Here is a 23,806-nt window from a genome sequence, read left to right on the forward strand (position 1 = left end):
ATAATTCAGATGACTTTAGATCTGAGCGCTGCTAATGGGGAAGGGACGTCAGTAAATTGCCCCGTGTTTCAAAATGTTTTAAATACAACCAGCAGATGGTGTAGGTCTGCACTTTTCTTGTCCATTGGCCACTTACGTCCATCTGTGAGACACATTGCCAAAAATCTAATCACAATGTATTTTACCATATCATTCAGTATTGATGAATATTCATAATTATGATTAATTATGATTATACACATTTTCTAATAACACATATTCTGGTATAATATGGCTCAATGACACAATTATTTCAAAATGACAGTGGACATGATGTGCATGTTTTATATATATATATATATATATATATATATATATATATATACACACACACACACATATGTATAAATATATATACATATATATATATATATATATATATATATATATATATATATATATATATACATATGTGTGTGTGTGTGTGTGTGTATGTGCATTTTATATGTTAAACATTGTTAATGTTATAAAAGCTTTTACCCGTTTCAATTATTAAAACTGTGCTGGTCTGGATGCCCCATTTGACTTACTGGTTGTGCCACCTGACTTTTCAGACTAAATTCAAATTAAACCAATATCTACAGTACTTAGACACCCATAGAAACTTTTCTCTCTTGTACTGTTATTTTCAAAGTTTTCAAGCATAAATCATGATGAGAAGTTTATATAATTAAATGATCTTTTCTTATAGTTTACTCAGTTATCTTCAGTGGTTTGGCAATTGCACCACCTGACATTTTTAGATGTTTGGAGGCAAAATTAACTAAAATTAATTTTAACTGAAAATTGCACTGAAAATTGTTTCACATAAGAGTTACTGTTGAATTACTGAATTTATTTAATCCATCCATCCATCCAGCAGTCATCAGGCGGAAAGCTTTATTTAATGTATTTATTAAATAAAATTTGGGAAAATAATGAACCTGGGCACAAAAAATGCACATGACATCAGTGACCCATATACTAGTATATATTATCAAGACAGAACCTAAAGACGTAAACTGCAGCCACCCTACACTGCAACACAGTCCTTCTCTATGTCCCCAAACCCACGATTATTTTTGCTCTCCATAATTTATATATAATTATATAATTATAATAAAAACCGTGTTAACTATCCTATCTGTGCTACTGGTTTGTGGTGTTGCAAGTGAATAGCTAGACTTCTTCCCACATTTCCACACGAGGTGCTAAGGTAGCAGATGTTCAAGATTCAACCCTACACTGCTAATATTGAACTGAGGAACATAGTAGCATAAGAAACAGTGCAATTATGTGCAGTTCTGCATTTATGTAAATCTCAGTCTGGATCACAAATGTTGCTGTGTGTGTGTGTTGCTGGTTTGTGTTTGATGTGATGGTGTGTGATTGTGTTGCTGGTTTGTGTTTGATGTGATGGTGTGTGATTGTGTTGCTGGTTTGTGTTTGATGTGATGGTGTGTGATTGTGTTGCTGGTTTGTGTTTGATGTGATGGTGTGTGTGTGTGTTGCTGGTTTGTGTTTGATGTGATGGTGTGTGTGTGTGTTGCTGGTTTGTGTTTGATGTGATGGTGTGTGATTGTGTTGCTGGTGTGTGATTGATGTGATGGTGTGTGATTGTGTTGCTGGTTTGTGTTTGATGTGATGGTGTGTGATTGTGTTGCTGGTTTGTGTTTGATGTGATGGTGTGTGATTGTGTTGCTGGTTTGTGATTGATGTGATGGTGTGTGATTGTGTTGCTGGTTTGTGTTTGATGTGATGGTGTGTGATTGTGTTGCTGGTTTGCGTTTGATGTGCTGGTGTGTGATTGTGTTGCTGGTTTGTGTTTGATGTGATGGTGTGTGATTGTGTTGCTGGTTTGCGTTTGATGTGATGGTGTGTGATTGTGTTGCTGGTTTGTGTTTGATGTGATGGTGTGTGATTGTGTTGCTGGTTTGTGTTTGATGTGATGGTGTGTGATTGTGTTGCTGGTTTGTGTTTGATGTGATGGTGTGTGATTGTGTTGCTGGTTTGTGTTTGATGTGCTGGTGTGTGATTGTGTTGCTGGTTTGTGTTTGATGTGATGGTGTGTGATTGTGTTGCTGGTTTGTGTTTGATGTGATGGTGTGTGTGATTGTGTTGCTGGTTTGTGTTTGATGTGATGGTGTGTGTGATTGTGTTGCTGGTTTGTGTTTGATGTGATGGTGTGTGATTGTGTTGCTGGTTTGTGTTTGATGTGATGGTGTGTGATTGTGTTGCTGGTTTGTGTTTGATGTGATGGTGTGTGATTGTGTTGCTGGTTTGCGTTTGATGTGATGGTGTGTGATTGTGTTGCTGGTTTGTGTTTGATGTGCTGGTGTGTGATTGTGTTGCTGGTTTGTGTTTGATGTGATGGTGTGTGATTGTGTTGCTGGTTTGTGTTTGATGTGATGGTGTGTGTGATTGTGTTGCTGGTTTGTGTTTGATGTGCTGGTGTGTGATTGTATTGCTGGTTTGTGTTTGATGTGCTGGTGTGTGATTGTGTTGCTGGTTTGTGTTTGATGTGATGGTGTGTGATTGTGTTGCTGGTTTGCGTTTGATGTGATGGTGTGTGATTGTATTGCTGGTTTGTGTTTGATGTGCTGGTGTGTGATTGTGTTGCTGGTTTGTGTTTGATGTGATGGTGTGTGATTGTGTTGCTGGTTTGTGTTTGATGTGCTGGTGTGTGATTGTGTTGCTGGTTTGTGTTTGATGTGATGGTGTGTGTGATTGTGTTGCTGGTTTGTGTTTGATGTGCTGGTGTGTGATTGTATTGCTGGTTTGTGTTTGATGTGCTGGTGTGTGATTGTGTTGCTGGTTTGTGTTTGATGTGATGGTGTGTGATTGTGTTGCTGGTTTGCGTTTGATGTGATGGTGTGTGATTGTATTGCTGGTTTGTGTTTGATGTGCTGGTGTGTGATTGTGTTGCTGGTTTGTGTTTGATGTGATGGTGTGTGATTGTGTTGCTGGTTTGTGTTTGATGTGCTGGTGTGTGATTGTGTTGCTGGTTTGTGTTTGATGTGATGGTGTGTGATTGTGTTGCTGGTTTGTGTTTGATGTGATGGTGTGTGATTGTGTTGCTGGTTTGTGTTTGATGTGATGGTGTGTGATTGTGTTGCTGGTTTGTGTTTGATGTGATGGTCTGTGATTGTGTTGCTGGTTTGTGTTTGATGTGATGGTGTGTGTGTGTGTGTTACTGGTTTGTGTTTGATGTGATGGTGTGTGATTGTGTTGCTGGTTTGTGTTTGATGTGATGGTGTGTGATTGTATTGCTGGTTTGTGTTTGATGTGCTGGTGTGTGATTGTGTTGCTGGTTTGTGTTTGATGTGATGGTGTGTGATTGTGTTGCTGGTTTGTGTTTGATGTGATGGTGTGTGATTGTGTTGCTGGTTTGTGTTTGATGTGCTGGTGTGTGATTGTGTTGCTGGTTTGTGATTGATGTGATGGTGTGTGATTGTGTTGCTGGTTTGTGTTTGATGTGATGGTGTGTGATTGTGTTGCTGGTTTGTGTTTGATGTGATGGTGTGTGATTGTGTTGCTGGTTTGTGTTTGATGTGATGGTGTGTGATTGTGTTGCTGGTTTGTGTTTGATGTGATGGTGTGTGTGTGTGTTACTGGTTTGTGTTTGATGTGATGGTGTGTGATTGTGTTGCTGGTTTGTGTTTGATGTGATGGTGTGTGATTGTGTTGCTGGTTTGTGTTTGATGTGCTGGTGTGTGATTGTGTTGCTGGTTTGTGTTTGATGTGATGGTGTGTGATTGTTTTGCTGGTTTGTGTTTGATGTGCTGGTGTGTGATTGTGTTGCTGGTTTGTGTTTGATGTGCTGGTGTGTGATTGTGTTGCTGGTTTGTGTTTGATGTGATGGTGTGTGATTGTGTTGCTGGTTTGTGTTTGATGTGATGGTGTGTGATTGTTTTGCTGGTTTGTGTTTGATGTGATGGTGTGTGATTGTGTTGCTGGTTTGTGTTTGATGTGATGGTGTGTGATTGTTTTGCTGGTTTGTGTTTGATGTGCTGGTGTGTGATTGTGTTGCTGGTTTGTGTTTGATGTGATGGTGTGTGATTGTGTTGCTGGTGTGTGATTGATGTGCTGGTGTGTGATTGTGTTGCTGATTTTTAAACAATGCTAACAATTGTTTGGTTGATTTCCATTTAGAAGATGAGTCAATTTAAGGGGTGAAACATTTTCTATTGCTTGACGATGACAAATCATAAAATAATGGATGACTGAACATCTGTTTTAGATTATGATAGGATAGGAGGAGTAATGACATAAAAGTGAATACTGATATGACTTTTATCAAAGCTGTATAATGTGTAACATTTCATCATTGACTTTTTCACTGCCTGAAAACCATAAAACCCTGCATGAATATGAAGAGATGTTTGCTTTGTATGCCATGATACACTATATGTCCAAAAGTTTGTAGACACCTGCTTGTCCGGTGTTTCTTCTGAAATTAAGGGTATCAAGAGGACGTTTGTCCCCTCTTTGCTGCATTACCAATTTCTACTCTTCTGAAAAGGCTTTACAGTAGATGTTGGAACATTGTTGTGAGACCTTGATTGCATTCAGCCACAGGAGCATTAGTGAGGTAAGATAGTGATGGTAGATGACTAGTTCTGGATCACAAACACCACAGTTCATCCCAAAGGTATTGGATGGAGCTCCATCACTTCAGAGGCCACAGTTCCTGTTCAAAGGCCCAGTGCTTGGGAGGTTTTGTACTCCTCTAGCTTATACAAGACACTGGGTCTGGTGACCTTAGGCTCAGGTGTGCCTGCTCCATATGGTCCAATTCTAATGGCAGTGCTTTTCTGTGGAGATTAGACAAGCTCTTTGTGCACAATCATACACGTGTGTGCACTTTAAAATAGCCAAATTCACCAGTCAGAAGGCATGTCTGTAGACTTTTGGACACATAGTCTGTGTTGTTTCCACAGGCTTCCATTACTGGGCAATTTCAACTGGCCAGCCCTCTGTCATAAACATTTCCTGAGTTTGTTGCGTTTATATGGATTGACATCTTTCAATATGCCCTGTCAGTTGTCCTGTTTGTTGTTGGTTTGTCCATCTATCACTTCGTTCTGTTAACCTCCCACAATAATGAATGGCATATGTTGTTTTCCCTTTGTTAGACAAGTATGCTTTTCAGCTGACTGACCGATGCATGACCTCAGGAGAACCAATAGAATGCTGCCGACGGGATTCAAGCCCACCGAAAAACATATCGATTGATTGAATGTCACATCCAAACTCTTGTTAGCTAACACCTCTATTCTGAAAGGTCTTTCTGCATAAGAAGTGCACTAGCCCCCTTTAATGGATCACAGTGCCTTTGATGTTTCTGCCCACAAAAAAGGGCGGAGATTGTTTCCACAGGCCAGCCATAATCCACTGGTATCAAAGCGATTTAGGCTTCTTGGATCAAGGGTTAAGAGGTCTCTTCAGTCGCAGCATGCTCTGTCCATGGGAGCGCTGGGTCAGAGCTTGAGGCAGTTCTTTCAACCTCATCATAACTACTTGTCCCGCCCACATTCGGCTGGCTCCTCCCATTGCTCCTCCTCTTTCTCATTCGTTCCCCTTTGTGAGGACCCTAAATGTGACCCCTTGGGCCAAACCCTTGACCCTGAGATTGACCTGCGCTTTGGTCCCGCCCCTTCTGCAGCTGCCATCGGCGGACGTGGCAGTGCCCCGCCCACCGGCATGAGGCGAGGCACCAGCCTGCAGAACCGTTGGGCCAAAGTAGGCGGCGCCGCGGTGGATCCGCCTTTGAGAGGAAGTCCCCTGATCCATCGCCATGCCACCCATGATGCAGTGCTGCAGGCAGAGCACTCGCGCTCGTCCTCCTCCTCCGACACACCCAACAGCCCCGCCCTCTTGGACACGAGCCTTGGCTACCAGTCAACTGAGGAGGCAGAGAAGGTAAGAAATAAATGCTGACTTTAGAGCCATTTCTTTCAGTGGACTAAGGAGGTCCTACAATTTAAGATTATAGCCCATTACCATTTATTATTATTTTTTCTCCTACCACTTGCCCCTTGTCATCTTGCCCCTTGGAACTGAGTTACAAGGGGTAGTGGTTGGCATCTTCCTCTATGAAATGGGACAGTCCTCAAATAAAAAAGCTTTACTTCATTAGCAGAATACTAGTGGTGCTCTGTAGGCGACTCTGCCAGTCTGCAGTGACAGCAGAGGAGTGTAAAGTTCAGTAACCTCACTCTGGACTTTAATTACATTTAGGGAAACATATGCCTTTAATGAGGGGGATGAAACAATGATTTATTATCGCCCACTGCCAATTCTTCAGTGATATGAAGCTGAAGGCGGCTGTTCGCCAGCCTCTTGTTCAAACTTTCCGTCCCACCTTATTGCAGCAGTTCTGACACCTGAGGTGCCAGAATGTAACTGCTGCACCATTTAATGTGGAACAGGAAATTCAGCTAGCTAGCTACCGAGATGTCAGCATACTACTATCAATTTGTATGCTTGTTATGAAGAAATGGACGATAATACATTGTCACGTTAAACTTAGATAATACAATTTTTATCGTATTTTCTTCACGGAAAAAAAACGCTTTCATTTGTGGGTTTCTTTGGTCGCTTGCAAAGCCATCTTCTCATGTTTTCTTTTTATTCTCATAACGTTAAAGGGGTGAAATGGGATGGGGCCTAAGACCCTGGTTGCATATTTGAAAAATGCCGCGGCTTAAACTTGGATTGCTTTTACAGTTTCCTCAATTACAACTTTTCTAGATGCACAGCCCCAGTTTTGCTCTTTAGATGTGTTACCACACCTCATACATGCTCTCAGAATACACGTGTGTGTGTTTTTCACACTCTGGATTGTATTTCTTTTATTGCATTTTCTGTTTTAAATTACATCTGCGCCAATTCTCATATGTGGTCCTAGATACACGTCTGATTCCATGGCCATGTAGTGTTAGAATTCATCGGGATCAGATTTGTCTTCCACTGCGCATGCACCATCATTCAGTGTTACCATGGCAGCAGCAGCTAACCTGAAGGTAGTGCCAGTAAATGGTGCAAAATCAATAAGTGTGTTTTCAGGCACTTAATAATATGATAAAAAATCTGATTTTGTCAGTAATTTGTTCAGTGTGTTCATGCACTTGAGTACTCATGTGTCAACTTCAGGTCCACACAAGTCAGACAGTGCTCAGACTTCTCAGAAGTGCCGTAAATGTGAGGTAAAACTCATCATGCCAGGTTTTGTTTGGGCAAAAAGTATGAATGTGCATCATCTAGAAGATCTTTCCCTTCATATTACACTAATAATGAACAGCCGAGAGCTGTTTAGAGCAAATGATCTGTGTGATGAAGGCTTGTTCTGCTGTTTAGGTTGTTTGTTGTGCATGATACTGATGGTTCATTCACTTGACGTTACTGGTCCATTCACATTCATGATAGATTTGAGTCACTGACCTACAGGAATGTGGACCACCAAGTTAGAAAGATCGGCTTTGAGCAAAAAACCTGTATTGAGCGGCGCGGCTTGCAATGTGAATATAACCAGAGTGCTGAGATCTGAGAAGTTTGAAAAGGTTAGCTTGTGTGTGTTTACACAGCTCTGAAACAGTCTGATCTGTCACATTAAGGCAACAAATTGGATGTGTGCCACTTTAGCTTGCTAATGCGAATGCAGTCTAATGATTCTGGATTGAATTACCCTCTGTTATTTGCCTAATGTGGAGCTCCTTTAGTTATACTGCTAAAACTGATCTCTTGGCACAGTTCCTTTATCAGGACTCTAATATAAATCACTCTTAGTAATGGGCTTAGTTTATAAGGAGAAGGCACTGAAATATTTGGAGGTGCCTCTCACATAGCAGAGCAATTTCAGTCCTGTTAGATATTATTTGTTGAATTAAATAAGCCCAATGTACGATGATGTTTTTACCCGGGCCATCTGAAGTAATTTGGGGGAATTACAGTTCTATGAGAATCAGCCAGTTCAATCTTTTACAAATTACTGGACATCATGTGGTAAAAGTAATCCAGCTTGAATAGGCCTTAAGTCTAAGCCCTGGTCTTCTGTGTTCATGTTATAACTCAAGCTTAAATCATACAGAAAACTCTTTAAACCTTACAGACAAATTGGGAATAGACACTATATGAAGTTACACATTAATAAGGATAACTTTAATTTACATAGCATAAAATAAACAAATTGAAATATAATATGCAGGCAGTATATTATATTTGTGGTTTGTAGTGAACTGGATGAGTTATATTTCACGACAAGGCTGGAAATGCAGCCCTGAAGAGGATGTAACAGAGTGAAAATGAGAGTGAAGACTTGATGTGGCCACTAGAAGGCGCTCTAATACCAGGTCAGTTCAACCACTGACTGTGAGGAGAGCTTGGCAGACAGATACACATGCGCTCACACACACACACACACACACACACACACACACACACACACACACACACACACACACACTCATGTAATCACGTTGTCTTCATCCAGACGTCTGTGTATGTGTGTGTATTTATGAGAGACACACTTTGCTCAGGAAGCAGCACTGATGCAGCTGAAGGTCGATGAGGTCATTTGATCTGTTGCCATGGAAACATGGGGTCCTTTTGCAAGCCAGTGATTTCTGTAACCACGGGAAAACCTTGAGGAGTGATGACCTTTCAATGTCATAAGGTCAGAGGGTCATTCTCTTGTGTGATCTTTCAGCAAAAGCAATGCATTTTGTTGCAGTCATATAAATGGACAAAATAAGCTTCATCAGCGTGTTCAGTTTTTCAGATTCATGTGTTCATGTATTTTTATGTATTACCGTCACATGATCAGGCTCGAATAGAAGGTCCAGGTTGATGTTTAGGTCTCAAATGCAAGTTTAACATTGTACTGATGAAGGTATGATGACAATAGCAGAACTTACTTCCTTAGAAGACACATCCTTCATCAAGTTTTGACTGAGCTCTCTTTGAATGCATGTGTTCAGTGTGCTTGCAATCATCAGATTCAACACTCCGGAAACAAACTACCGTTTTGAAATGTTCTTCCACATGTCATGTGCAGTTACACACTTTCACCAGGGGTCTTACATAGTGCATCTTTAACTTGAGCATGATAATTGCATGATTTCATCACTGATATCCAGTGAAAGTAACAGTGGCTACATGTTCCAAGCGTAGTCTCCTTACAGCAACATACTCAAAGTCATTACAGGAAAAACCTGTCCACAGTGGATAAGATGCAGGCAGCATCATTCAGAGTTGCTTGGTGTGAAATAATCCATTCTAGACAAACTTAGAGAGTCAGAATTGTTCACAGTGGTGGTAATAGGAACTAGACAAAGGCTAAAGAAAACTGATTCTTTTTGTCACAAGGGCTGCATTATACAGAAATACAAACTGACTAATTTTATTGACGGGCAGGACTTTCCCTTTAAACAGTTGTCTCATCCTTTTAGGCTGTATATTATTTGATGTTATATTTTACAAAATATAATATCTAACACACACACACACATACACACACACACACATATATATATATATATATATATATATATATATTATATATATATATATAATATATTATATATATTATAATACATATATAGTATTCTTCTAAATATACAGTGTGTGTGTGTGTGTGTGTGTGTGTGTGTGTGTAGCAGTATCGGTCTGTTTAACATTTATCTATCATTTATAACTAAACCACACCCAATTTATCCCCATTATACCCTCCAAAACCTTTCTTTACTGCTCTTGCTCTCTCTCTTTTCTCTCTCTCAGGGGAAACCCTCCCCCTCTCTCCCCCCTTCACACCCCCTAGCAACGTCGCTCAGCTTACAGTCAGGAAGCATGAGGCAGCCCTGCATGTGTGTATGAGAGAGAGAGAGAGAGAGAGAGAGAGAGAGAGAGAGATAATTCATAGTGGATGTAAGTGGAGAGTAGGACAGCAGAGTACATCTCTCTATCTCTCTCTTTCTGTCTCTCCCTCTCTCTTTACACGGTCTCAGTAGACTCAGCACTATGTAGCAGAGGGAGCACATCTGGACACATCTGGATAGAGACTTCAATGTGTGTGTCTGTGTGTGTGTGAGAGAGAGAGAGAGAGAGAGAGGCTGTGCGGATATGTGGTGAAGGGTGATAAGCTGGAGAGGGTGTGTGTTTCTGGTAAGTGAGTGAGTGTATGAGCGTGAGTCCAGTCTGTCGTGGTCAGTCATGGTACAGCGCTTCAGCCTCCGCAGACAGTATTCAAAGGTAAGAGGCCTTCAGCTTCTGTCTGGGAGTGTGAATGTGCGCATGTGCATGATATTCTGAACAGGAATCAAAAGTGAAAGATAGTCTTTAATGAGGAGTTGCTGTTTAGCAGAACAGAGAGAGGAGGTTTACTGTGGGTCACGGCAACTTACTGTGTGAAAGGTCTTAGGAGGTCTTTGGTAACTTTGTGCTACTTAAATCTCTGGACTAACAATCACTGTATTAAAGTGTGTGTGTGTGTGTGTGTGTGTGTGTGTGTGTGTGTGTGTGTGTGTGTGTGTGTGTGTGTGTGATTGTACTGATTAGTGTTACATCTTTCTTTTTAAAATGACACTTACTTTTACCAGCTTTTTGAGTTGAGTGGGAAGCCCACCAGAGAGAGAAAAAGAGAGAGAGATTAGACAGTGATGGAGAGAGATACTGACAGTGAAAGAGAGAGTGAAAGAAAGAGGCAAAAAGAGAAAGGGAAAAAAGAAAGACTGTGAAAAGGAGACAGAGAAACAGAAAAACAGGGAGAAGGGGAGAATACGAGAAAGAAAGAAAGAGAAAAGGTGAAAAGAAAAAGAGAGGGAGAGAGAAGGACTTTGAGAAAGAGAAGGAGAGAGAAAGACTAAGAAAGAGGAGGAGAGAGAAAGACTGAGAAAGAGAAGGAGAAAGAAAGACTTTAAGAGAGAGAGGGAAAGAGAAAGACTTTGAGAAAGAGAGGGAGAGAGAAGGACTTTGAGAAAGAGAAGGAGAGAGAAAGACTAAGAAAGAGAAGGAGAGAGAAAGACTGAAGAAGAGAAGGAGAAAGAAAGACTTTGAGAGAGGGAAAGAGAAAGACTTTGAGAAAGAGAGGGAGAGAGAAGGACTTTGAGAAAGAGAAGGAGAGAGAAAGACTGAGAAAGAGAAGGAGAGAGAAAGACTGAAGAAGAGAAGGAGAAAGAAAGACTTTGAGAGAGGGAAAGAGAAAGACTTTGAGAAAGAGAAGGAGAGAGAAAGACTAAGAAAGAGAAGGAGAGAGAAAGACTTTGAGAAAGAGAAGGAGAGAGAAAGACTAAGAAAGAGAAGGAGAGAGAAAGACTGAGAAAGAGAATGAGAGAGAAAGACTTTGAGAAAGAGAAGGAGAGAGAAAGACTTTGAGAAAGAGAGGGAGAGAGAAGGACTTTGAGAAAGAGAAGGAGAGAGAAAGACTGAGAAAGAGAAGGAGAGAGAAAGACTGAGAAAGAGAAGGAGAGAGAAAGACTGAGAAAGAGAAGGAGAGAGAAAGACTAAGAAAGAGAAGGAGAAAGAAAGACTTTAAGAGAGAGAGGGAAAGAGAAAGACTTTGAGAAAGAGAGGGAGAGAGAAGGACTTTGAGAAAGAGAAGGAGAGAGAAAGACTGAGAAAGAGAATGAGAGAGAAAGACTTTGAGAAAGAGAAGGAGAAAGACTTTGAGAAAGCGAAGGAGAGAGAAAGACTGAGAAAGAGAAGGAGAGAGAAAGGTGTAGGTGTGTGTGTGTGTGTGTGTGTGTGTGTGTGTGTGTGTCTATATGTGTAGGTGTGTGTGTGTGTGTGTGTGTGTGTGTGTGTGTGTGTGTGTGTGTGTGTGCTGTTTGTCAGTAGGACACTGAAGCTCCTGTGTAAACAGTGTTTAAGTACAGTTGGCTTCATTGCCCAATTCCCACCTGAGCATATGGTAGCTTCACCGAGCAGAAACGTGAAAGACAGGCTGCAGATGATGTTCTTTAAATGTCTATCAATTTACATATCATTTATTGTATATTTGATTTCTCGTTTATCTTCATTGTTTTGCTGTTGCTGATTCACTTCATAACATGTCTGTAACATCATTATGTCATGTTTGCATCACTGAGGTTACAGTGAAAATTAGAACATACTTAAAGTCCCAGCGACGTCCATTTATACTGTGTTTACACTGAAGTATTTTCAGAAGACAATATGACACTAACATAACAATTCCAAACAAATTTCCCAAATTCTTACCCTTTTATTAATTTGTATGCCTTCATTTATTAGAAAATGCTGCAGAACTAATTAGGCTACTCATTAGGCTCTTGTCCTATTGACTGGACTGAAGGTGGCAGAGATGGTCAGAGACAGTACGATTGGGTGGACACAGGTGCATTTTTCAGAGAGTAAAAGGGCCTTTGAGAGTAGATGATAATTAAATAGGCCCGCTCAATAAATCAATTGCTGTACATCTTCCCAAATGACAGTTCACAAAGTCGCAACATCCAAGCTATTTTAACGGTTAGCTGTTATTTCAAAACCTTAACATCCCTGGTCATTCTTTTTCAACCCTGTATGCTTAAAATGGATGTGGGTTCTTTAGTAGAAGCAGTAGCCCTATATAGAACCATTTCCTGCTTAAACGACTCTTTGCATGGTGTAATGGTTCGTCGGTTTGATGGAGTGTGTTGTGTATGGTTCTATATAGAACCTCTTTAAAAACAGTTCTTATATTGTTATGATTTACAGCTTGAAACATTCTCCGTCAATCTGAATATTAATAAACAATTTAATAAACACAAAATGGTTCTATATGGAACCAATGGATCTAAATAGAACCATTCCCCTTACTAAAGAACTCCTCAAGAACCTCCTTTTTTAAGCATGTAGACTTTTTCACACCTCCTTTGTATTTCTTTCTGTCTACTTATAAACCTCTGTGGGCCTCTCAGGACTGGCAGCGGCTCAGGAGGTACGATCGATCGCTTGCTTTTTGAGTGGCTAGCTTGCCTGAGGCTTTAATAGAACAGGAGGTTGAATGTTGTAATATGTCTGAAAGAAACAGTTGTCCAAAAGGAAAAGAAGCGGTTGTACATTTTTAGGCTATGAATTGGTTTTACTGTTTACTCAGAGGCCAGTAAATCCATACTGCTGTCTGGGGCCGATGAATGGAAGCCTAAGATAAGATAAGATAAGATAAGATAAGGCTTCATTGTCATTCGCATCACATGTGGTACATGAGGTGGAACGAAGTACTCAAGGTCCCAGTTAACTCACAAAGTAACAATAAACAATAAATAGAAGGTGCAAATAAAGGGGTGCAAATAACAGCAGCATGGACCACAGCAGCATGAGTATGAGGTAGAAGGTGTATATCTTAATACTGGTAATGTATAAAGTGACATGTGGAGGGGTGATATAGTGGAGGGGTGATATAGTGGAGGGGTGATATAGTGGGGGCACTGGTAAAATGTGTTTTGTTCAGTTTATTGTATTCCATTCATGGTGAAGGGATACATGAGGGGTGTTCTAAGGCAAAATAGTCCTTGTTTTACCTTCATCAGCATTACGTACAAACTCAGAAGACATGAGTAGGTTCACTGGTGGTTTTCAATAGTACATAAAATGGGTATTTTTGCATTGTAGTCGTTGTGACTCCTGGTTCTAGTCATCACCACTGTCAAGAAATCGCTGTGTTTCTTAGCAAATGAACCATTTCACATCAAACCACTGAATTATACAGAAATTTCAAAAGGGTATGCAAACGGTAGCTAGACTTGTCAAATTAAGCAAGAAAGTTGAAAACAACAAAAGCAGAGATACAAGGTTTCAGCATGGCTGTGTAAAAACCCCTAGAGGTAGAAAGTGCAGTAGTCCTTTAATAAAAGACAAACTCTCATTTATTATCAGCTGTTTCAGTATGTTTGCCTGCTATGGCGCACACACAAAGGTGCCTACAGGTGATACAGATGACAGCTGAAAATCATAAGTCAGGTGTTTGATGATACAGACTAGCTGATCTTGCCTTAAAGCTTGGACACATATGAGTTGTGCCGGGAGTCTGTTTTTATAACAAAGCGCTTAATCTACTTGATTAGGAATGATGTTAGGAATGTCATGGATGTTGGAATGGTAATACTGCAGAAATGAAATTTTAGTAAAAAATCCAATTCCTACTTGTCTAAAGTCCACTTTTACTAGAGGAAATTATGTTCTAGTATGTGTGAATTTAGTTAATACTAGTAAAAATTCATGTATTTTCCCAATTCATTTTAATGAGCAGTACGAATTTAACATTTCCATATCAAAGTTGTAAGTTGAAGTTAAAATCTTGCTGATGATTTAATTATTATATGTTCACATGCAATTGTGGGGCTAAAAGGAAAGCTTCATTTGAGCCAAAACTCTTTTTGTTTTGGCAGTTACATGAAAACATGGGCCAGCATTTTTGGAAATTTCAGCTTCACTTTAAAAGAAACAAAGAAGAGCTTTTAAAAACTATTTTGAAAAAAAAAAATTAAGTATTATTTTATTAGGATTAGGTTAGGACAGACACCTCCCGATAGAAATGACAAAAAAAAACTTATTACTATCTTAATTAATGCTTTGAGTTTACACAAATAGTGTAATTTTGTACACAACTATGGTCTGAATATTGAATGCTTTACTGTGTGAACTAACTCAGTAGAACGGGCCATATATTAGTTTAGATGCTATATACCACCCATGCTTACACGTGTGTGTATATACACATTTCCTAGTGTTCCTTGCTGTTCTTACATATTTAGAACACTTTCTACAGTATGTAAAATAGGGCTGACTCTGGTTAAAGTTTCATAAACATGCCTGCGATTAACAATGTAACCATGTGACCTTCTTCATTGTATGCAGCTATAGAAGGGCAAGCCAAAAGTGGCCTAGCTACTGTATGTTAACTTAGTAGTTGACATTGGTTGTAACATCAGAATGAAATGCTACGTGCAGACATGCTCACACAAATGTTTACACAGCAACAAGGACCATTTTTTCCTTAAGAGTGAAACTATATGCAAAAACACTCATTGTGCATGCACACATTAGAACTAGCTACATAGCTAACACAAACAAACCTCACTCATGATGCCCTCTAAACATTCTAGAGCATCAAGTCAGAAACTAGAACTTTGTTTTTGGATGTCCTATGATGTGTCTTAATGAATGTGTAAGGTCGGGGAGCAATGATGAGGTAAATCCAGAATCAGGGTCAAAATGGTCCAGGGTCAAGGAGCCAACACAGAGAGATTGGGGGAACAGACGGCGGAACAAACACAGAACTACACATGAAACAGTTCACTTCAGACACTACTAAACAACTCAAACAAAGAACAGCAACAAACCAGGACAAACAGCTTAAATATAACAGGGATAATGAGGGACAGGTGGATAACAGGTAGTAACAATCAGGGGCAGGGTCTGGAAACAAGGGGGCAGGACTGGGAAGAAACAAAACAAATGCATGTGGAGAGGACAGGGCCAATCGTGACAGAATGCTTTTATTATTTTCTTTATTTACACATATTTGCCTCAGCCCAGCCTCCCCACGTTCCATTTTGCTCACATTTGCTTGTCATAATATAACAACTGTTGAAAATTAAAACTGTGATTATCTCAAATAACTGTGATTATTTCTAATAATTGCAATAGGCCTAATATTAACTCTTCAATCCCAAGCAAAAAAGTGTTCTTTTCTGCTACTGGACACATAAGTTGTCTTTAGTTGCTACTGAAACAAATCAATAATAAGCTCCTAGTGCTCTGAATATTTTAAAGTGCAGATGCTCAATCATAAACTATCACAGGCCCTCCAAAAATAAAGACGGCATGGTGCATCTTTGACTCAGTGATAGACAACAGAGAACACTCCAGTTCCAAGTGCGGATACACTTTACTATGCCCAGCGTCAGTGTGTGCACTTTATGACTACTCTGGGGGCAGATTGTATGACTTAAAAGGGTCAAAGTCAGTGAATTAAGTGGTGCTGAAACATCTTTAAGCTGCACATGGAGAGAGAATTGTGGAAAAATCAAGCCGCAGTGTGTGATATGTGTTTCATCTTTGTGGATGTAGTAGGCCTGTCGTCTTTCTGTGTAAAGCTTCTTTTCCAAACAAAGGACGTTTGCCTTATTGATTTTGATAAAGAGAACCTCTGTATTGATTCTGGTATCAGTTCTCTTTCTGTCATGTCTCTTGCTCACTGTCTCTTGCACTATCTATCTACACAATCTCTCATCTCTCTCTCTCTCTTTCATTACTGAAGGATTTTTGGCCGTATTATCACTTGGCAACTGATCTACAACTCAATCATAACACTCCCCCTCTACCTTCAGGGCCCACAATACGTCTGAGATATATATATTTTTTTTTCTGAGATATTTTTGCCCCTTACAGAGCCTTTATACACAAAACCACACACACACACGTCTATAAAAAAGTCCAAACAAAATTCACACCTTAAGAGTGGCGCTACCATTGTTTTTTCGAAGCGACATTTGAACAAATATAAATATATATGATCAAGTCATCAAATAATCTCACTGTATTTGCAGATAAGTTTCAAGCATCTGCCAATATAGTGAAATAATTTCACTTCATAAAATTACTTAAAGCATGCATACAATATCTAGAAACAAGTGAAAAGAAAATTTTCCTTGTTTTATTTTTTAAATAAGGGATTACTGTGATATATAAACATTGATAAAGTTTCAAAATAGCACTGTTCACTCCACAGGCCTTACAGCCAAAAATGGAACTAAGCGAGAAAATGAGCCCATTTTCAATTGTTGTTTTTGCAATATCATGAAAAAACAAATCATTTACATATATTTGCCTGTTCAGCCTATGGTAGTTTAGCCCCACCCATTCACAATGATGTGTTTCAGCTGATTTTTTTTTTAATGAGGCGCAATGCAGAGCAGCCAATCAAAATGCAGCTCATTTACATATGTTATTGCTTGGGGCTCTGTAATTAATATAGTGTCCATTCTCTATGATGCAGTGACACATCTCCAACATCTACATTGTCACAAGCTGTGTTCCATTCCACAGGTCCCTAAGCAGAACCATTATATGTCCTACACACTTCACACGATGTCATTTAATGGAGCTAGAGCTGATAAGTACCTTGATTCGGAACGTCCTGCAACATCATTATAAAACATGATGCAACATGCAATGACTGATGGATAAATTTTCCTACCCCATGTGCAGTTTAAAGTTCTTGAGACATTTTTCTCCCTGTGGTTTGGAATCTCCTTTGGCTAGATGGTGTGTTTCATTTTACTTTTGACGTGTTTCATCCCACTGATGGGGAATTCTGCAGCTTTTTCAAAATTTCTGTATAGCTCAGTGTTTTAGATATAAACAAAGTCATTTAGATTGGTTTCATGTGAAGGGGTCGTACAGAAGAAACGTACAGGCAAAACTACTTTAAGACAATCAGTGTATTTATAACCATTTCATATAAGAACTTTCTGGGAGGGAACTTTAGAGGCGTGGAACTCCACATACATCTGGTTCCTATCATTCTCTCCTACCATCTATCTGATTTGAAATGATGCTCAGTAGCTAGCCATGCTACATAGCTTACACCTTGGATTAAGTCATTGGTTGCAGTGTTTTTATTCCACGGCTAAGAAGCACTTCTGTACAGCAGTAAGTAAAGTATGTTTCATAGTTTTGATCCTCGTTTGTCTCTTTCAACAGCAGTCCCTGTATCTCAGCGACAGAAAGAATTACATTTGAGGCTAATGCATACAAAGCTTAGCTCACTGATGGAGTTTTATGTCTTCTCTGAGTCTTTGGTATGTCTGGTTGAGCTGTAGTTGACTGTCTTCTAAAGCTAGAAATACACTGCGTGATTTTAGAAGTCATCTTTGTTGGTGACTGTCATTTACGGGCAAAGCCTATGATTTATATACTCACACAGTATGAAAGTGCTCAGTCCAAGCTACGTAAAAGACAGCCTCTAGAGACAACTCTATCTGTGAACAATTTCAAATAAAGCTAAATAAATAAAAAAATAACACACTGCACGCTGAACACAGAGCAAACACACTGAGAAACTGAGCTGAAGCAGCTCGGCTAACCACACTGTGCACTGAAATAGACATGGTAGGACAGTATGGGCTCTCTACAACCCATTTAAAAAAGACAGTTTAAAAAAGCTACCATTATATCTCGTTATGTTATTCAGCCAAACAGAGTAAAGTGGGCATATATGGACTTTGGCAGAAAATGTCAACTCTTTACCTTCCGTATTGGTAGCCTATTGTTAACCTGTGGCCACCCGTATTGGGCACGCGAATGTGATTGTGTTTGTGTGAATTTAAAAACCAGCTAATCACACAGTGTATTCCTGGTGTGAAATATATATATATATATATATATATATATATATATTGACCAGCGGCTTTGTGTGCATCTACCATGGGGACATCGACACTTTGCTGTGAGCTAAACTTACACACAGTATCAGCTGTGTACAAATGAGCGTGGTATTGGCCCAATACCCAATCCCAGTATCGGTATCCCCTAGTTTGAATACCTCGAGCAGTCAAGGACTAGAGTAGCTATTTACATCCCTATTAGCAACTTGGCCTTCTACCTCCCAGGCTAAACTAAAGAAGCACATTTCTGACACTAAAACCCTAAACAGATATTTTTTTCAGTCATAATGTTGATGAACCACCAGGCTGGCCTACACAGGGCTCCACAGTTGACTCACTTCATGAGTGAGCTAGTTTGCTAATTTCCTGAGCAGCTAAATCAAACGTGGACAAACAAAGCATGATGGGAAATACTTTGAAGCTAGACTACCTCCATTTATCTCTCATCTCTTTCTCTCTCTCTCTCTCTCTCTCTCTTCCTTTCTCTCTTTAACCCACTCTGCCTTGTTTTTCTCTGTCTTCCTTCCTCTGTGTGTCTGCTAGTTTCAGCATTACTGTTTTCAGCAAGGTAAACGTCTTTATTGATTTTAAAAGATGTTTAACTCTCTCTCTCTCTCTCTCTCTGTCTCTCTCTCTCTGTCTGTCTCTCTCTCTCTCTCTCTCTCTCTCTGTCTCTCTGTCTCTCTCTCTCTCTCTCTCTCTGTCTCTCTGTCTCTCTCTCTCTCTCTCTCTGTCTCTCTCTCTCTCTCTCTGTCTCTCTCTCTCTCTCTCTCTGTCTCTCTCTCTCTCTCTCTCTGTCTGTCTCTCTCTCTGTCTGTCTCTCTCTCTCTCTCTCTCTCTGTCTCTCTCTCTCTGTCTGTCTCTCTCTCTCTCTCTCTCTCTCTCTGTCTCTCTCTCTCTGTCTGTCTCTCTCTCTCTCTCTCTCTCTCTCTCTCTCTCTCTGTCTCTCTCTCTCTCTCTCTGTCTCTCTCTCTCTCTCTCTCTCTGTCTCTCTCTCTCTCTGTCTGTCTCTCTCTCTCTCTCTCTCTCTGTCTCTCTCTCTCTGTCTGTCTCTCTCTCTCTCTCTCTCTCTCTCTCTGTCTCTCTCTCTCTGTCTGTCTCTCTCTCTCTCTCTCTCTCTCTCTCTCTCTCTCTTCCTTTCTCTCTTTAACCCACTCTGCCTTGTTTTTCTCTGTCTTCCTTCCTCTGTGTGTCTGCTAGTTTCAGCAAGGTAAACGTCTTTATTGATTTTAAAAGATGTTTAACTCTCTCTCTCTCTCTCTCTCTCTCTGTCTCTCTCTCTCTCTCTCTCTCTCTCACAGCCATTCTGCCACCCCTTCTGTAATCCGTGCACGTATGTGTGTTGTGGTGAAAGGTGAACTTTCGTGCTGCTCCGCAGGAGGCCGTTTCTTCTTCGCTCTTTCCGCTTGTCTTTATTTGTCGCCTCTTATGTAAAAGACAAAAAAGAAACATTGAAGGAGGAATGTAATATAGTTGCTAGGGCTGAAACAAATTAATGCCAGCTGTATCCATCCTGAGTGGTTTTTTTTTGTTGTTCTTTCTTTGCTCTGAATGAATTTGAAAATAACTTGAATCAATCAGATACAATAAATCAAAGCAACATGCAATTAAGTAGTTTCTAACTGGCCTGCAACTTCATATAAGCTTACCTAGACCACCAAGTCAGAACACACAGGAAGCTAAAGCTAAGCTATGACTTTAGCATTGCCACAAATACTCACTGTGATCTCATTGAGTTTTTCTGGCAAGGCTAAAGTGATCTATATATCCACATAGGTTAAATAAATGTTTCCATTGTAGCTTTATATTGATATAGGTTAACCCATTACACACTTCTATAACCTAAGAATAGCTCCATTGGTTTGCATTAATGTCCCTGTATTTACTGATAATATGTCTGAAGTACGCCTGAAATATTAAGGGGTTAATTATGCAATATATATATATATATATAATATGACTACTGTAATCCACTTTTGTATTGGTTATATACTCTCATCAGCCAATTATTAGTGTACCCTTATCATACAGGTGCATTTTGTAGTACTACAGTAACAGGTTCTAGTCCATGTGTTTTTCTGTACAATTTGTCAGCCCCACTTTTCCTATTTATTATTGTGCAGGAGTTAATATAGGTTACATACTATGTAACCTCTATACATGGTTACTGCAATTGATTCCCAGTTTACAAAATGTTAGGGCATTGATATTAAATAGCAGTAAATTTGTTCTTGAACTAAGTTTACTGCTGAATTTAACTGTGGACACATCTCACCTCTCTCTCTCTGTCTCTCTCTCTCTCTCTCTCTCTCTCTCTCTCTCTGTCATCTGCTTCTGTTCTATGCTCATTTGCATCATTCTTTGTACAGCATTCCTCTCTCTCTTCTCTCACTCTCTCTCTCTCTTTCTCTCTTTCTGTCTCTCTCTCTCTTTCTCTCTCCTGTCTTTTTCCTTTTTCCTCTTCTCTGTCTGTGAGATGGCTGGTTTCCATGGCAACAAAGCAACGTGTAATCAGAAAGGATGCCTAAATGGGCACAGGTGTCCATCTGTATCTTTTGAGTCAACACATTTCCCTTTGGGGTGAAAGAGAGAGAGAGAGAGAGAGAGAGAAGAGAGAGAGGGGGGAGAGAGAAAGAGAGAGAGAGAATGAAAGAGTTAGAGAGAGAGAGAATGAAAGAGTTAGAGAAAGAGAGAATGAGAGAGAGAGAAAGAGAAATAGCATGAGAGAGGGAATGAAAGAGAGTAAGAGAAAGGGAGAGAGAGAAATAGAAAGAGAGAAAGAGAGAGTGAGAGAGTATGAGAAAGAGAGAGAGAGAGAGAGAGCTTTGCTGAGCCAGTTCTTCATAGGTGATGTCTTAAGTGCACCCATGTTTTTCTTCTCCACTTTGTGGAAGGTTAACACACTCTTCAGTGCAAATACAGTCAATGACGCTTAAACATCTTGTTTTCAGCTTGTGTGTGTTTGTGTGTGTGTGTGTGTGTGCGCGCGCATGTTTGCGGTCTTGGTCTTGGTCAGAGAGCCGCCTGCTGTTTCCTGTTTCCTGTGCCAGTGCGGTGCTGTCAGTGTGACTTCAGAAGCTCTGCAGCTACACACTCCTGTCTCTGTCAGTGTGGGAACGCTGTGAAGGGTGGAGCTGCTGTGAAGGCTTCACGATGCACCAGCAAAGCAGCAAAATGCAGTGGCATGATTCTGTTGTTATGCACTATTTGAACTGTACAAATTCATCAGTTAAACCAGCAGTTAATTGTGCTATTATATTATAGTTATAATTGGACAAGTGAATTTTATTTATATAGCACTTTTCATACACAAAGACAATGCAATCTACTTTAAAAGAAAGAATAAACGCCTAAAAAGATCATTGAACTAATGATAAGTTGAGGTTATTAAAGAACAAAGTGCAAGTCTTATAGCTCAATTTCTGAACTCAAATTCTCATACATACATCCGTTTGATAATAAAGACTAATAAAAACACTCTCAGATAATTCCTCTGCAGCCATGGCTCACCCTTTACTTCACATTTCCAAGTTTTTTAGCAAGCCTGATGTGTGTTAGTACTCAAATTTCATTTCTGAAGCATGTGTGTGTGTGCACGTATGTGTGCGCGTGTCTGTGTGTGTGTGTGTTTTAGCACTTTGATGTCGCTCCTCAGACTGTTTAATCAGCAGGTCTCCTGTCTAATGAATATTCATGACTTTATTATTCATTTAGGCCAACGCCCCTATCCAGAGCAGCCTGTGTTTGAATGCAAATGTGCACACACACAAACACACACACAACAAACATGCTACACACACTCACAAAAACAATGCAAACACACTACACACAAAGCCAATGCACATACACAAACACCCCACACACACATACAAAGACTACATACACACACACACACACGCTACACACACTCACAAACACAATGCAAACACATTACACACAAAGCCAAAGCACATACACAAACATACTACACAAACACCCCACACACACATACAAAGACTACATACACACACACACACACGTTACATTGTTAGCTTTCACTCCAATCTGGTGTAGCGCCATCATGTTTACTCTCAGTAAGGTTGACCCAGTAAGATGACAGCATGGGGGCTTCATGAATTTGGTTGTTTTATTTATTTTTATTATTTTTAAATGAAATTCCACTCAGAAATTCAGTGGACTGAGCTCATCAGCAAGCGGAGGCAAGGGCTGTTCATTTACAGGCTCTTTATGCACAGAGTGCGCGGCGAGAGTGTTTGATGTTTACTTTCTTGTGCCGAAACCATTAGCTACACCTTCTCATGCTGTTGAATTTGAATGCATTATGCATATATATGCAGAGAGTTAAAGGGATAATTAGGATTTGTTTTAAGTACCAAGATGTTGACCTTTTTTGTCCTTTATATCCAAAGTGTGTGAAATAGTCAACATTTCTGTCGTAGCATTCTTGGTCAAGTAGGGAAAATTCTGACAGTCAACTGGTCAAATTTATTTATTTATTCATTTGTTTATTTGTTTATTTATTTACACTTCTATGTTTACTTTTACACATGGATTGTAGATAAACCGTCAATATTTTTGAAATATGCGCACTGTTCTGTTTTACTGAAGGTAGTCCATCAGATCTAGGCCAGGGGTTGGTAACCCACATGCAGCTCCACAGCATTTATAGATTTAAAGACTTATATTGTTAGATAAAAATAAAATAATACTCCTTTGCAGTGAAATGAAGCTCTGCTGATCGTTCTAATACAGTTTTAAGACTAAATGATCTCAAACACTGAAGTTAATGTATTAACTGCTAATCCACCCATTGACCCTGAAGGTTGGTGCGCATACTGCTGGTCACCACAGCAATGCAGACAACACTCTCGTCCTGCTAGTAGCTAAAAAAAGACAAAGAGAAAGATTTAAGACAAACATTGATAATTTGGAGATGAATTGACTTGTTTTTATTGTTTTTATGACTTGTGCCAATTTCCTGATTCATTTAATCTGAAAAGAGAAACTGCCAAACACTAAAAGGTTACAAAGATGTAATCAGCTTCTTGTTCACATTGTCCTGTTCCACCTTAAACGGCGCAGCAGTTACGTTCTGGCACCTCAGGCACCATTTAAGGTGGAATGGGAAAATTTGAACGAGAAGCTGGGGAATGAGAATCGACTTCAGCCTCGTAAAAAGTTGAACGTTGAGAGATGGAGATGCGAGAAAAGCAGTTACAGCTGAGCTGCACGTTCAAACAGAGCAAAGTAAGTCTGCGTTTTTGTTCATATTGTATTTTTTAGCCTATTCTAGCACATAAGCACATACTGAGGCATGTTTACAACCAAGATGGTAAAATGGGCATAAAATGTTGTGGCACTCAAGGTGGTTTAATTTTTGTTGAAAGGACAAAAAGGCACTTCTT

The 23,806-nt window shown here is 39.8% G+C and overlaps 1 protein-coding gene across 6 annotated transcripts in view; it reads left to right on the forward strand.

Moving 5' to 3' along the window:
• Positions 1 to 23,806, forward strand: part of tmcc1a (transmembrane and coiled-coil domain family 1a) — an 80,879-nt gene that overhangs the window by 19,264 nt on the left and 37,809 nt on the right. For 2 of the 6 annotated variants that reach the window (XM_017705727.2, XM_017705728.2), the window contains exon 3: positions 5,684 to 5,940. The exons of 2 other annotated variants lie outside the window; for them this stretch is intronic. In XM_017705727.2, coding sequence (XP_017561216.1) covers positions 5,722 to 5,940 — 219 coding nt within the window. In that variant the 5' untranslated portion in view covers positions 5,684 to 5,721. Of the gene's footprint in view, positions 1 to 5,153; positions 5,941 to 9,921; positions 10,267 to 23,806 lie in introns of those variants that run through there. 2 more of the 6 variants (XM_017705726.2, XM_017705731.1) reach the window with 2 other exon arrangements.

Source organism: Pygocentrus nattereri, chromosome 29 (assembly GCF_015220715.1).
Source record: "Pygocentrus nattereri isolate fPygNat1 chromosome 29, fPygNat1.pri, whole genome shotgun sequence".
NCBI classification, from domain to species: domain Eukaryota; kingdom Metazoa; phylum Chordata; class Actinopteri; order Characiformes; family Serrasalmidae; genus Pygocentrus; species Pygocentrus nattereri.